The sequence below is a fragment of the Colobus angolensis genome, unplaced genomic scaffold (assembly GCF_000951035.1).
Source record: "Colobus angolensis palliatus isolate OR3802 unplaced genomic scaffold, Cang.pa_1.0 Scaffold369, whole genome shotgun sequence".
NCBI lineage: Eukaryota > Metazoa > Chordata > Mammalia > Primates > Cercopithecidae > Colobus > Colobus angolensis.
Window position 1 is genome coordinate 1,642,773 of NW_012117032.1, and position 15,960 is coordinate 1,658,732.

Genomic DNA, 15,960 nt, shown 5'->3' on the forward strand with positions numbered 1-15,960 from the left:
AACACTCAGTTAACACCAAAGATATTAAGGATAAAAATAAAAGGTACCTGCAATTAAGATACTTTTCCAAATGATAATCTTCCAAATTGTTATACAGATTACCACAAATATGGCATTTTAATATCAACTAAATATGGTTCTTTCAACTATTAATACATAGTAGGTATACATTAGAAAATATCTAGTTTTATATTTAATTTTTTAAAAAACTATTCAAAAGTAATATACCAAGCTGATAAAAATTTCTAACTGGGAATTTAAAAATTATTTTTCTCAAATGTAACCTTCAGTATCATATAATGGTAAATATAAACTGAACATTATAATAAAGGTTCACTGTGGCAAAGATTTTTCACATTACAGAGATGAAACAGTAAGCATAAATTATATTAAACTTTAAAACACTCTGAATTGAACTAGATAATCAGTTTATTTATGAAGTAAGCAAACGTATAAATCCCCCAACTATTCATTTTACAACCCCTTTAATAAAAGTACCACCTTAGGAAACAAACCAATTTCCAGAGAGCCAATCTACTAAGTGTACTCTACTCTAAGGACTTGAAGACACTGCTGTTCAGGGTATAAACAGAAGAAACCAAACTTTCAGGATAATGAGGGAGATAATATCAGGCTGATAATGAATATGCTAAAGATTGCAAAGAAAAGGTTAGAAAAGTAACTCAACAGAATGGGGGGGTACACTGTTGGATTCAGGAGAGCAGGAGATGGAGGAAAAGGGGGGCATTCATTCATTTTGCCTTAGAGGAAGAAGTTAAAATAGACAAAGTGGAATACACAAAGTGACAAAAGCATAGAGGAGGAGTAAGACTGTTAAAAGACCACGGAAGGTGGGCAATGAGAAGGCATGAAGCGTAAGATACAGAAATACACAGGTGAAAAGACATTTCTAATAAACAAAAGATATAACATTGCCAGTATTTTGTGTCAGCTTCCCAAATATATAGTATTTGGTGGCCTGTTTGCGGGCCAATTTCCCCTTTGTGGGCCAGAAATGTTGAGGATAGAAACAACAGAAAATCTCAAAAAGCCAGGCAAGAGCCTGTAACTCCTTAGAACTGTACAACAGTATGAGAGCCAAAGTGGTGATGGGAGGGTATGCTGTTTCCAAAAGCTACTATATTAAGTCAAAGGATGACACCATTAAATAAAAATCTTCTGAACTAATCTTATATTCAGAAATAAAGCAGCTCTACTTCTTCAAATCATTGGGCTCAAGGGTAGGGGATCTTGGGTTTTATCTGGTCAGAATCCAATTTCACTTCGCAGAAAAAGCCACTATGACACTACAGGATATGTGAACACAGCTTCAGCGATGATTTCAAGTTCTGTCTGGTGTTGGGTACCAGAATCAAGGTAAGAGAAGACAAGAGTATGTGGTGAGGAATGGTCATAGTGAAAGTACCCCCGGCCCTCATAAAATAAAACTAAAAATCATGTATTACACTTTTTAAGAAGTAGGAATACAAGAAAAATCATCTACGGTGCCACCTTTACAGTTAATTGTCGGCATTTTGATATAATCGCTATGTTCTTCTAAAATATTTTTATTAAAAAAAAGGACCTTCATTGTAAAACCAACTCTACTTTAGGTTATTTGTATGTTCAACGAGCTTAGCTGAAGTAGTCTGATTAAAGTAGTTAATCTGGAAAGACAGGAGTACCGTGATAGTCTTGAATAGAAGTGGTCATTATGTAAACACTTATGTTTAACATCAAACATTCAGACCTATTTTCCTGTGAGGAAAAATGTATTACACAAAACGGATTATTACCGGGAAAAAAGGAGACATAATGACATAAATTCAAAATTTTTATAACTGAGTGTGAAGCTTATCATATATCCTTGGCTCTTTTAAAGCCCAGATGGCAGTCTACATTTTCCATTTCGGTTTCTTTCCCAGAACAGGTTAATGGCTCCCCAAATGCAAAGACAAAAGAATATTTGAATTCATTCCTGTTCAAGATGGCAATATTCTTCCATCCATTCATTCCAGCCCTCTTAAAAACTGCATTATTGCAGGAAGAATGGATTTATAAGTAACTTGTTCACTCTTACAGAGAACTTGTATAAAATTCACTTTTTCAGTAGACACTGAGCTCAATTCTACAAATAAAGCACTATACTAAATACTCTGGGGGCCTCTGCCCCCCAGAAGCGTGCAACCAGGTTTAAGATCCAGCCAAGACAATGGACTACAGAGTAGAATGACTGCGTGCATGCTAGGACAAGCAGGGCTGTGGCGCAGGAGACACCCAGCATGCAGATGGCAGAACTAGGAGGACTGGCTCTTGAGCGAAGCCTAGGACCAGTAGGACTTCTCCACTTCAAAAAGGAGAGTAAAAAGTTTAGAGTTAATCAGCGTAAAGAGCACCCTGTAATTTTTTGATGTATTAATGCTTTAAGTTTACAAAAAAATAGAGCATACCTTCTCGCTGAGCTCTGTGAGGTGCCACAGTAAGTCCATCCTGAGGTATTGGGGCTTGCTCTATTAAACTGCTCTCGTTATTTTGCATGTAATCACCATGAGCAGAGTTGTTCTAGATGAGAAAGAGGGAGGTATGTTAACTTACACCATGGACTAAGAGTAATGATCACAGATTTAGGTCTTCCCATTTTACCAACAACCATTTCAGTGGCAACTTTTAGAGATCCAATAGGCGACTGCACACTATGGGCACAAAGGCACAGTGTCAGAGCCGCAAGCAGAAGACGAGCACTCTATTAAAGTATCGACTGTCCTAGCTTTCTTGGGACACAGAAAATTGCTTAATACTACACAGAGTCGCCAGTGATGTCAATTCTGAACCAGAATCAAAGGAACACGTAACAACAAATGGTGTCCTTTACACTAATCCCCCATAGGGAATGGCATGTGTACTTTTTACAAGAATCACACCATTTTTATTCATTGTTTGAGTTTAATAACAGTCTAAAAAGATGCTTTGTTAGGAAAAAGTCTTAAGAAAGGTATCATCAATATACGCCAAGGATTTCTGAACAAGAATATGTATGGACAGGGAGTTTTACCATTAAGGTTCAGTCATCTAACAGCAACTGGGTGCTCTAAACCTAACTGAGTTTGCTCAGCCAGTCACTAGTGAACTGGAGTAACCTTGACTCCTAGATCTGCTGCTTGGAGTAATAAAGGGGATGTCAAACTTACACACAGCTCGCCAGAAATCAAGCACTGTCAGGTACAAACTGTTACAACATCATATTGATTAAGTAAAAATAAATAAATAGCCTTATGACAGTTTTTTATTACAACTGGCACCTTATTCCCTCCCGTTACGTATGTGCAGAATCTCAAAACACTACTCATATCAAAATCACCTCGGTTTTAAGAATCAATTATGATTTTACAAATCTGTAGTAAATATACATTAATATTTTTTCTGTAAAAAAATTAGGCAAATAGAAGGCCTAGGCTCCCCACAAATCTCAATTTAAAAATATTTTGTTCTGCTGTGTAATCACGCATCCTGACCCGACAGTAAGTATGAATTGCTCTATTTATGAGAATAGAGCACATTATATACTTTTGGGAGCTAAACTTCTGCCTTCTTGTCTCTCTTTACCTAGAAACCCAAGGAAACAAAGACTGTCTACCTAGAACCATTTAATAAGGAGAGTATAGACCTCTTAAGTCAACATCCAACTTCTGAAACACTTAGCTTGATGGCCTTTACCAATTTTCAAGGTGACTCGTTTTTTAAAATGCAGATATGAATTCTTTTAATAACAAAACCACGCATATCCTAACCCAGACCATATATTTTATTACAAAGTGTAAAACCACATTTACCTACAAGAGATACTGCTTCTCAAAAATTTTAATATTGCTGTAAATACTTTTAAAAACAAAGAAAATAAAGTGCTATATAATCTTCTCAAACAGCTGTGTTAACGGTAGAAGCTTGGGTGAATAGGTTAACCATTTCTTTTCTTTTTTTTTTTTTTTTTGAGACAGGGTCTCCGTTGCTCAGGCTGAAATACACTGACTGGCATGATCATAGCTCACTGCAGCCTCAGATTCCCGGCTTCGAGTGATCCTCTCAACTTGGCATCCCAAAGTGCTGGGATTACAGGTGTGAGTCATTGTACCTGGCTGGTCAACCATTTCTTAAAGTGAAATATTTCTCTACATTGTTCATATGTAGTTCACAAATTTAAAGCAATACTTTCAAATGTAAACTAATGCAAAATATGCAAAAAATGTTTTCATTAGTGAGATGCACAATAAGATACCCCTTTATACCCATTAGGATGACTATTATTTAAAAAGAGTGTTGGCAAGAATGTGAAGAAAATGGAACCCTTACACATTGATGGTGGAAATGAAAATAATATAACTACTGCTGAAGACAGTTCTTCAAAATATTAAACACAGAATTATTTTATGATCCAGCAATTCCCCTTCTAAGATATACCCAAAGGAACTGAAAGCAGAAATGCAAACATAATCTGTACACCAGTGTTCACAGCAGTTATTCACAATAGCCACAAGGTGGAAACAACTCCAAATCCATCAACAGATGAACAGATAAACAACATATGGTGTACATATACAATTACCTATGATTCAGCCTTAAAAAGGAATGCAATTCTGATATATAACAGAATTTGGATGAATCCTGAAGAGAGTATGCTAGGTGAAAAAAGTCAGACACAAAAGAACAAATACAGCATGATTCTACTTATATGAGATACCTAGAATAGTCAAGTTCATAAAGAAAGTAGAATACTGGCTAGGTGTGGTAGCTCACACGTGTAATCCCAGCACTTTGGGAGGCTAAGGTGGGAGGATCACATAAGGCAAGTAGTTCAAGACCAGACTGGGCAACATTGCAAGATCCTATCTCTACAAAATAATTTTTTTTTTTTTAATTAGCCAGAAGTGGTGGTATGTGCCTGTAGTCTTCTGCATTCTCAGTTACTTGGGAGGCTGAGATGGGAGGAATGCTTGGGCCCAGGAGTTCGAGGCTGCAGTGACCCATGATCGTGACACTGCACTTCAGCCTGAGCAATAGGGCAAGACCCTGTCTCTAAAGCAACAAAGTAAATAGTAGTTACGAGGTACTGGAAGGAATAGGGTGTTATTTTTTGAATGGGTATAGAATTTCCGTTTGGGATGATAGAATGTTTGGAGACGGTGATGACTCACGACAATGGGAATGTACTTAATGCTGCTGAACTGTACGCTCAAAAGGAGATAAAATGAGAATTTTATGCTATGTATTTTACATCACAATAAAAACTAAAAACAGAAATGATCACACTGCCTCCACAAACATTAAATTGAAGCAACTGTATGAAAGTAGTTTGCTTCACTATCAAAATCTCATTTTTGAGTTCTGAAGTTAACTTTATGAACCCAATGTAACAACCAAGAAGTAGCCTCCTGTTTAATAACTTAGGGAGAAAAATGAAGTTTGAGTTTCTATCCAAAGTCCAAGTTCATCATCCCATGGAATATCTACTAATTAAATGTTTATTTTCTCCTCCAAGTCTCAGCATGTATCAATGCTATAAAATCATGTAGACTAAATTTAGAAGCTATTACTAAACTCACTCATGTAATGCTGCATGAGCTGGAGATGAGAATTAGGCCGTTCGGCAGCCCCAGTGGTGGGTGGCTGCTGGGCGACGCTGTCTGCCCTGCACTCCCTCTTTACTTTCCTTAGGGGGAAGGGTAGCATAAAATCTGAGAACTCCTACTTTAATGGAATCGTATAAAGATGAATAGAACCCGCTTTATCTGTTAAGTTCAGATTCCCACGAAAATGCAGAACAGTTGAAATGCCAGAATCAGCATTTTATGAAGACTAGTTGGAGGAAAGTGTCAAGGCCAAGAGAAAAGTGGAGACTTTTTCTCTGCTTGAATCAAGAAAGCAGGGTTTAAAGATTCTAAGCCTGCAAAAATACACACAAGCATACAAGGAACTTCAGTACCAGTGCATTCTCCTTTCTTAATTTGCCTGAGGCAAAGCTTCTTCTGTCCTATTGCTTGCCTTAAGAGCTACTGATTAGCACAAACCTACACGGCACGTAGTTCAGGTGATCTAGATGGTTTTGCCACAGATCCCACGTAGACCCATCACAATTACATACTTCAGATTTCTTAACTGTGGGGACCTTGTGAAACAGCCAAGTAGCTGGACATCCTAAAAAACTCTTCTCTGAAAACATACCATTAGAACAAAGGTCATATTTGCCTTTTGTTGCTGTTAACCAACGTCAAACCACAGATGGAGTTTTAGTTCACCTAACAATATTCTACATAGTTCTTCTAGTCCCTTGACATAGACTATAAATTTAAAAATCCAAGATATTCCGAACATAATAACAGAGCAGTAAGAGTTTATTTTTTAAAACCAAATTCACTAACTTCTTAAGTTTTCCCAATTGTCAAATGAGACTTAGAAAATTAACAGTAGTATCTAATAACATTCTATTAAGCTTCCATGGAAGATTAAAGGTAGTTAAAAATTATTGAATACTCCTCCCGCAGAAAAGTGGAACAAACTCCCCACTCAGTGGATCTAGGCTGGCTTTAGAATGTGCTGGTGGTGATGCTCTTCTGGGAAGCCTCAGCCTGGGCCTCCTGGACACTTGGGCTTGGAGTACTGAGTCACCACGAGACACGCACTTCTGAGGAGAGGGGTCCAGAGATGCCATCTGGGCCCCAGCTGCATTCCAGAAACCCTAGAAGAGAGACAAACTCTTCACTATAGTTATCTGTCTAAATCCCTCACCCACAAAACTGTGAGAGATGGTAATAAAATGGTCATTGTTTTCAGTCACTAAGTTTGGGCGTAATTCTGTTCTTTAAATAGCCAGATTCACAGGTCTCCTCCTTCAGCACCAGCATCTGTACTTCCTTTGCCGACATGCTCTCACTACAGAAGGAAAACATCTTTTAACCCTAGAACTAGGAAGATGATTCAGAAATTGCCATATCCCTGGGCCAGCAGCCGCCACATCTTTAAATCCCCACACCAGGGTGTTTTGGGGTGAGGTAAAAAGAATGCATGCATGAGTGCACAAGAATCTAGAGAAGTGCACATCTCCTCCCCAGCCCACATCTGACTCTGCCTTCGCTGTCACAGCCTTGCCCCACGAGAGATGAGGGAGGGAGGCCAAGAGGTCCTCAGGAAGGATGTGAGCCTGGGCTCAGAAGCTGGAAGGAACTTCCATGCCTTCTAGCACCTGCAGCAGAGCCACTGCTTCACCCCCAGTGCAAAAACATTCTTAGAACCACGTAGAAATGTAAGCTTATAGAGCATAAGAAGGATCTACGGCCGTAAGTGATTTACTATAGTGTTGCCAAACATTGCATTAGGACTTGTGTTTCATGCCACTAGTTATTACAGAATGGGCAATTTCCCCAAACTAATAAAACTACTCAACACTCAATGCCACAACCTCTTTGTATGAGGGATGACCTCTTTCTCAAGCAAATACTCCCAAACATTACAGTATTTGGTTCACATGTGACCACGCCATCTCCCATTTAGGACCACCAGTGAATTTCAATCATTTGATACCCAAGACAAAAATCAACTGTACTATGGGAAACTTCCCAATTGAGACACTTCTAACGAGAAACATAAAAATTCCCCAACATTTATGTTATCGAGTGTTCACTTCAGTGACCAAAGTTTAGTTATTCTCTTTCCAATCATAAGCAAGGCACTACCCCAATTCTACATCTGACTCACACCACCCCTCAAGTAGATCATAAACCGGAGATCAGGCCGGGCGCGGTGGCTCAAGCCTGTAATCCCAGCACTTTGGGAGGCCGAGACGGGCGGATCACGAGGTCAGGAGATCGAGACCATCCTGGCTAACACGGTGAAACCCGGTCTCTACCAAAAAATACAAAAAAAAAACGAGCCAGGCGAGGTGGCGGGCGCCTGTAGTCCCAGCTACTCGGGAGGCTGAGGCAGGAGAATGGCGTAAACCCGGGAGGCGGAGCTTGCAGTGAGCTGAGATCCGGCCACTGCACTCCAGCCTGGGTGACAGAGCAAGACTCTGTCTCAAAAAAAAAAAAAAAAAACAAAAACTGGAGATCAAACACTGCAGGCTACCTACCAACAACTATGCAGGCAATAAGAAAATAGGTTAATATATGACTTTTCCATCCTATCAAAATGTCACTGCTAGATCTGCACCAATTTATGCACTCCACACACAAAAGCTCAATTAACACAGGGAGCAGAAATAATCTGATTTTTTTTTTTTTTAAGCCAGGATTTCCCTCTGTCTCCCAGGCTGGATTGTACAGTAATGCAATCACGGCTCACTTCAGCCTTGACTTCTCTGCTCAAGCAATCTTCCCACCTCAGTCTCTTGAGTAGCTGGGACTATAGGCATGTACCACCATACCAGGCTAATTTTTTTTTAGAGATGGGGTCTTGCTATGTTGCCCAGGCTGCAAATAGACTGATTTGGAAGGCATATTAAATAAGCACAGCCAGTCAGCAACCACCCATTGAAGATTCAATTCAAATCTACACTTGTTCCATGCTTTTTATATAAAGAAACAATTCCTCTTATTTCCAAAATAATTGTGCCTATCCTGTATAACTGCAAATATTTTTTATAAAGTAAATACTGGTAAGTACAATTCAAAATAAGACAAAATCACTACATGATATACTTATTTTTTTTTTTTTTTTTTTTTTTTTGAGGCAGAGTTTTGCTCTTGTTGCCCAGGCTGGAGTGCAATGACACCATCTCGGCTCACTGCAACCTCTGCCTCCTGGGTTCAAGCAATACTCCTGCCTCGGCCTCTGGAGTAACTGGAATTATAGGCATGCGCCACCACGCCTGGCTAATTTTTGTATTTTTTAAAATCAGAGACAGGGTTTCACCACGTTGGTCAGGCTGGTCTCGAACTCCTGACCTCAGGTGATCCACCTGCCTCGCCCTCCCAAAGTGCGGGGTTTATAGGCTTTAGCCACTGTGCCCAACCTCAATATACTTAACTTTAAAGCAGTGTATCATATTGGTATTTTTCTTCGTCTCGCTGTATCACCCTGGCTGGAGTGTAGTGGCACAATCTCGGCTCACTGCAATGTCTGCCTCCCGGATTCAAGCGATTCTGCTGCCTCAGCCTCAGGAGTAACTGGGATTACAGGCGCCCACTACATACCCGGCTAATTTTTGTATTTTTAGTGGAGACAGGTTTCACTATATTTGCCAGGCTGGTCTCGAACTCCTGACCTCAAGTGATCCACCCGCCTCGGCCTCTCAAAGTGCTGGGATTACAGGCATGAGCCACCGCACCCAGCCTAGTATTTTGCAAAGCTATGTATTTTCCAAGTCCAAACACAGGAAATTATGACTGAGCAATTATGACACACACGATGCTGACAAAAAAAAAAAAGAGGCACAATGCCTGAAGCCTTTGGGGAACTTAAAATTCTAGTGTGAAAGGTCAAATTTATTTTATTTATTTACTGATTTTTAAGACAGGGTCTCACTCTAGTACCCAGGCTGGAGTGCAGTGGCATGATCTCAGCTCACTGCAGCCTCTGCCTCCAGGGCTCAAGCAATCCTCCTAGGCTCAAGTGATCCTCCTGTCTCAGCCTCCTGAGTAGCTGGGACTACAGACATGCACCACCACACTCGGCTAATTTTTGTTATTTTTCTGTAGAGATGCCCAGGCTGGTCTTGAACTCCTGGGCTCAAGCGATTCACCCGCCTCAGCCTCCCACAGTGCTGGGATTACAGGTATGAGCCACCACACCTGGCCTGAGAGGTCAATCTTAAATGTTAAAAAGACAAAGAATCACAGAAATACCAAAATTACAATGATATATGTGCATCTAAAATTCAGTGGCAGCAAATAATCTTTTAAGACTGCCATAGGGACAATTTCAGAAAACACCATACAAGAGACGATGGCATGAGCCCAGCCTGGAATGAAAGGGAGGATGTATGAAAAAAGAGTGGAAAGAGGAGATTTTGAGTCTGAAGACTTATTAGAGGTCAGGGTCTATCAGTTACTGAAAGAAAGAAAACGTAGTATCATTAAGTATTGCCTTAGAAAAGTGTATCTGGCAGTAGTATCCAAAAGATTAGAGGTGGGAAGGCTAAAAAGCAGGGGAATCAGGAGGCTACTATAAAAGTCTCGGCATATGTTCTCATTCATAGGTGGGAACTGAACAATGAGAACACTGGGACACAGGAAGGTGAACATCACACACTGGGGCCTGTCATGGGGTGGGAAGATAGGGGAGGGATAGCATTAGGAGATACACTTAATGTAAATGAGAAGTTAATGGGTGCAACACACCAACATGGCACATGTATATATATGTACCAAACCTGCATGTCATGCACACGTACCCTAGAACTTAAAGTATTTAAAAAAAAAAAAAAAAGTCTCGGCATAAAGTCCCAAGAGAGAATGGTGTCAGGCAAGGATGAGGAAAGTGTCCATTCAGGATGTGATGGGAGAAGACGATTAAGGTCATCAAACAATTCAGAGTGACTAGAAACATAATGGTACCATTGAGAGAACTGAGTGAGTCTGGAAGATTTTTAAAAAATCAATCATGTGTTCTTTTCATACAGATTCACGTTAGAGTGACAGCTGACATTCAATGAGATACACGTCATGAGGGCGCGTGCGCACACACACACACCCCTTCAACTGGCTCCCACTGCAACCCACTGACAACCTATTCTTTTAACATGACCTTCGAGGCCTTCTATAACCTAACCCTACTATCTCTTCAAATGTCTTTCTTTTCCACTTTCTTCTCTCCTCCTTTTTGAGACAGCGTCTCACTCTGTTGCTCAGGCTAGAGTGCAGTGGAACCACCACAGCTCACTGCAGCCTTGACCTCCTAGGCTCAAGTGATCCTCCCGCCTCAGCCTCCTGAGTAGTTGGAGCCTCCTGAGTAGTTGGGACTACAGGTACACGACACCACACCCAACTAATTTTTTTTTTCTTTTTACTTTTTGTAGAGATGGGGGTCTCACTAAGTTGTCAGGGTTGGCTTCAAACTCTTGGGCTCAAGCGATCCCTCTGCCTCGGCCTCCCAAAGTGTTGAGATTACAGGCGTGAGCCACCACACCTCACCTAATGTCTTATTTTTCTACTCATCCACTGCAACCAAATTGTGCTAATCACTCTATGAATAATACATATATCTCACTCCTGTTTACCAAGCATTTTCATTTACATTAACACATTCATCCTCACAACAATTATATGAAACAGATAACAATGATATCCCTACTTTGTACTGGACAATCTGGAGTCTGGGAAGACCAAATAATTTGCCAAAATTAACTTTTCAAAATATAAATCTGACCTCAAATAAATGATTTCTTGAATGAGCACAGAACACTTCTAATGAGCTAAGGCATTTAGAAAGGAACTAAAGGTCAAATGTTCCCGAGAGTATAGGAAGAACAGAAGGAAGCCAACTGCCCCCGGCCCAGCCAGGCTACACCTGTAACATAAACACCGGATTAGGCCCTTCCCTTCTAGATTGACTGTTTACAGAGAAAAGAACCCCAAAATGTCAGTGAATGAATGAGGCTTTTGTGACAAATAATTCTTTGTAAGTAAAAGAAGTACTGTTACACACAGTCCTCCATAACGAAAAACAGTCAATGAAATAAGTTCAGTCTGCCTTGAGAGTAGTACAGGCCTTTTTGCTTCCCTTTAAAAAAATAAATAAATAAAATTAGCTTAACATTTCTCAAGAGAAAAATACTAAATAAGTTAAAAATTGGCCAATTTAACAGCTTTTATAAAAAAGGTAAAAAAAAATGTTCTTAATTATTCCATGGATTCTAGTCTGTGCTCCGAACAAAGAATCATGTAACTTAACAAAACTGCAAAACAGCTTTAAGTTATAGAATAGTTTTCTAGCTAAATATGAAAACAGGATAAGGATTTAAGTAGATTATGGCTGCATAAGAATCATCACCTAAATCTAAAACATGCATTTTCTCCATCCCCATCCCCAAATCCAATACGAGGAAAATATCTATTTTAACGTTCTGTGATTCACGGAATTCCTTCCTTTGGGTTTATCTGTAGAATACTACATCTTTACAAGTGCTAACAAAAATAACTGCTCCAAATAAATGTGTCTCAAATACCACCTTTTCAATTGCCCGTCCTTCGCTAACATCAATCTATTCACAGGGATGGTAACAGAGAATATATAAAACACTCCACTATAAGGATTTTTATCAGGTTAAAAAAAAAGAAAACATATTCCTGAAAACACTGCAGGTTGTGTTAGTGGAAAATATGCACTGAGCACTAATCTCAAGAAAGGATGCATGTTCAAGACAGCATGCGAATTATTTTGCGAATTAATACAATCACCAAAACCTCGAAAGTTATTATCCCCATTTTACAGATAACACTGTAAATTATCCCCATTTTACAGGTAAGACTCGGGATTTAAGTGGCCTGGCTGACAACTATTACAGAGCTGGTGGCAGAGTTGAAACATAAGCCTCCAAGTCTTGGGCTCTACTAAACATGGCTATCATTCTTCAAGGTCTTCTAATAGCCTCTACGACACTCTTCCTGACCCCCTGGCCACACACAAAAAATTAAGGCAACATGTATGTACAGTACACGTACAGTTATCCCCCAATACCCATGAGGAATTGGTACCAGAACCTCCCAATACCAAAATTCAAAAGTGCTCCAGTCTGGAAATAAAATGGCCTAGTATTTGCATATAACCTACGTACATCCTCCTGTATACTCTAAATAGCTCCAGATTACTTATATCTAACACAACATAAATGCTGTGTGAATAGCTGTTATACTGTATTGTTTTGGATTACACGAAAAAAAGTCTGTACGTGTTCAGTACACATGTAATTTTTTCCCTAATATTTTTGATCCATAGTTGGTTGAATCCCCGGATGTAGACACCATGGGTATGTATAAATAAATCACACAGACATATTTTAGTCAACTTGAGAAAAAGAATGTACTTCCTCTCCACATCCAGCACCCGCTCCCGCCTCCCACCATGGTATACATGAGACTTTTTCTGAGTTCTCCTTACCTGGAAAATGACTGCATAGAAAAATGTAACTGGGGAAGGAACTCAGGATTTTAATAATTATTTCCTACTAAAATAATCACTATTTAACTCTAATATATTCTAAAAAGCCTCTTCCAAATGACTTTTATAACTGAACTGCTTTTATTCTTTGCTGTAGCCAAACCAACCTAAAATTTCCCATGAAAGGCACAGCTGTTTCTGGTCCCCACTCTCAGTATGTGAGATGCTGTGCCCACTTCTCTACCACCACCATCTACACAAGGCTAGCTTTCACCTGCAACTGCTAACATTTATTGAAGACCATGAAGCAGATACTACTCTACAAGTAAGGAGGACGCCTTCACTGAATCCTAACACTCCCAGAGTGGCGGGAGGGAAGCCTCAGGCAGCACCCACGGCCCCAACAACACTATTCACTTTAAAATATCAAATAACCCAGCAGCAGGGGCCAGTGAGTTAAATAAAGGTATTTATTAATATTACCAATAAACATTAGAACTGGTCATTTTAAAAGAGCATCTTTTTTCTTTTTTTTTTTTGAGACAAGAGTCTCACTCTGTCACCCAGGCTGGAGTGCAGTGGCATGATCTCGGCTCACTACAACCTCCACTTCCCAGGTTCAAGCAGTTCTCCTGTCTCAGCCTCCCATGTAGCTGGCGCTACAGGCGCCTGCCACCACGCCCAGCTAATTTTTATATTTTTAGTAGAGATAGGGGTTTCACCTTGTTGGTCAGGATGGTCTTGAACTCCTGACCTCAGGCTATCCACCCGCCTTGGCCTTCTAAACTGCTGGAATTACAGGTGTGAGCCACTGTGCCTGGCCAAAAAACCATCTTTTTTAGTGCCTCCTATAATAACCGAAATTCTGACAATCAACCTTTTCCCTCTCATTTTCAGTTACTCTCTCACTAGGATTCTGGCGGCCACATCCACATTCAAGTTATCTTTAAGTAGCATTGATTACGTTAAAATTCTTTTAAGAGTTTTCTTCCAGTATGTTTCCTATATTGCAAAGTTCATCAAAGCACTTGCTCTATCAAGTACAATTTAGCTAACTAAACTACGCAATGAAAAAGTAACAATTTTGCAAGGTTTTCTTTCTTTCTTTTTTTTTTTTTGAGACAAAGTCTCACTCTGTTGCCCAAGCTGGAGTGCAGTGGCGCCATCTCGGCTCACTGCAACCTCCGCCTCCCGGGTTCAAGCGATTCTCCTGCCTCAGCCTCCCAAGTAGCTGAGACAACAGGCACGTGCCACCACTGCCGGCTAATATTTTTTGTATTTTTCTTAGTAGAGGCGGGGTTTCACCATATTGGCCAGGCTGGTCTCAAACTCCTGAACTTGTGATCCGCCCGCCTCGACCTCCCAAAGTGCTAGAATTACAGGAGTCAGCCACCGCGCCCGGCCACAAGGTTTTCTTTTTAACTAAATGCACCACTTTTAGTAAGTGAAAGACCCACGGCTACTTAATTTTTGTGGATTCAAATGATGAACTCAAATATGTTTTCTGAGTTCAAATAACACGAAAACACAGGATGATTTTGTGCCTTAGTATCGAAAGTTTACATTTTAATCTTTCATTCAAACATTAGTACTATTAGCCAAGCAATTAAGCTCTGAAGATATTGATGACACAATCTCCAGAGAATCGCCATACCGTATTAATCAATAACCACTACTATGATCGTCCTACACGTTTTATGCTTCTTATACCTTTGTGTCGCTAGTTGGGGGCTAAACCTCCAAAATAAGAATACCCATTTTCCTCAACAGTTAAATAATGTCTTTAAGTATGCAAACATTGCTTCCCTGTCTTGCTTCCTGTCTTTTCAATGAAACAGCAACAAAACTAGTACCTTTTAAAATACGTATGCATTTTTTTGTTGCTAACACACAATTAATAGTTTGGCTTCCTAATAACAGGAACACACCCATTTTAAAAACCAAGCGTTTTCAGCTATGCTATATAATCAGTCTGTAACTTCGTAACACAGGATTGTAGCAATCACACAGAGTTCCTAGGACACTATTAATGAGTGTGACTTCACTACTGCTCCCTGGACTATTTGTTGAATTTTGTACAAGTTACTGGCAGTCCACCACAGTTGTGTTAAGAACGTGAGATTTATGTACAAGCCTCCTAAAAAGAATGCTGACATTTAAGTTGTAATCCAATGTAATATTTACTATAAAGTAATCCAAATAACAAAGAAAAACTCTGGAAATGTTACTCTTAAAAGTAAAAACATCTTTGTTGAGTTTTCCTGTATGTCCAATGTAACCTAAAAAGTATATTCTACCGGCAACCTGTGGACCTGGTACCTCAACTATTAACACTGTAACCATGGCATGTCACTAACAGTTGCTGGGTCCAGTCAACTTCAAAGCATGTAATATAAAATTGGCATTAAAGACATGTTCTATCTGTAAATGTAATTAGTTTTTAAATTTTTTAATAGACAAGCTGATTCAGTACTGGATACAAGTAAGTCTTGTGAGCCAGGGGCACTATTCTGGGCCAGTATACTACTACTTTAATAAAAAAGAATTAAAAGGACACTAGCTTTATGTTAACCAATAGTAAGTCTGAAAATACGTCGTTTGGCACACCAAAGATCTTCACTCAGACAGTAGTTAAGAAAAAGTATGACTCCCAATTAAAGTAGCATACTTGTGTCTAAAAGGTTACTTCCGGGGGGGGGAATGCTGCCACACAAATTTCCCTTTACCAGGGTTATCGCCACTGCCCAGCACTGCCGAGCGCAGCATCCACGTGGTTCTCGAGTCCCGCTGGAAGTCTTCGGCGCTAGCCCAAGACTTGGCCTCCGCGGGAAGAGGCCAAGAGGGCGCCGGCGGCGGGGCCGGTGCGCCGGTCAC

At 39.9% G+C, this 15,960-nt stretch overlaps 1 protein-coding gene across 1 annotated transcript in view; it reads right to left on the reverse strand.

Annotated features, from left to right (window-relative positions):
• The window catches only part of ZCCHC2 (zinc finger, CCHC domain containing 2), a 54,120-nt gene extending 38,228 nt beyond the window's left edge, over positions 1–15,892 (reverse strand). Inside the window, exons 1-2 of the mRNA XM_011953597.1 lie at positions 15,813–15,892; positions 2,451–2,562 (exon numbers count right to left, since the gene is read on the reverse strand). Coding sequence (XP_011808987.1) covers positions 2,451–2,538 — 88 coding nt within the window. The 5' untranslated portion in view covers positions 2,539–2,562; positions 15,813–15,892. The remainder of the gene's footprint in view (positions 1–2,450; positions 2,563–15,812) is intronic.
• Positions 15,893–15,960: the final 68 nt, after the last annotated feature.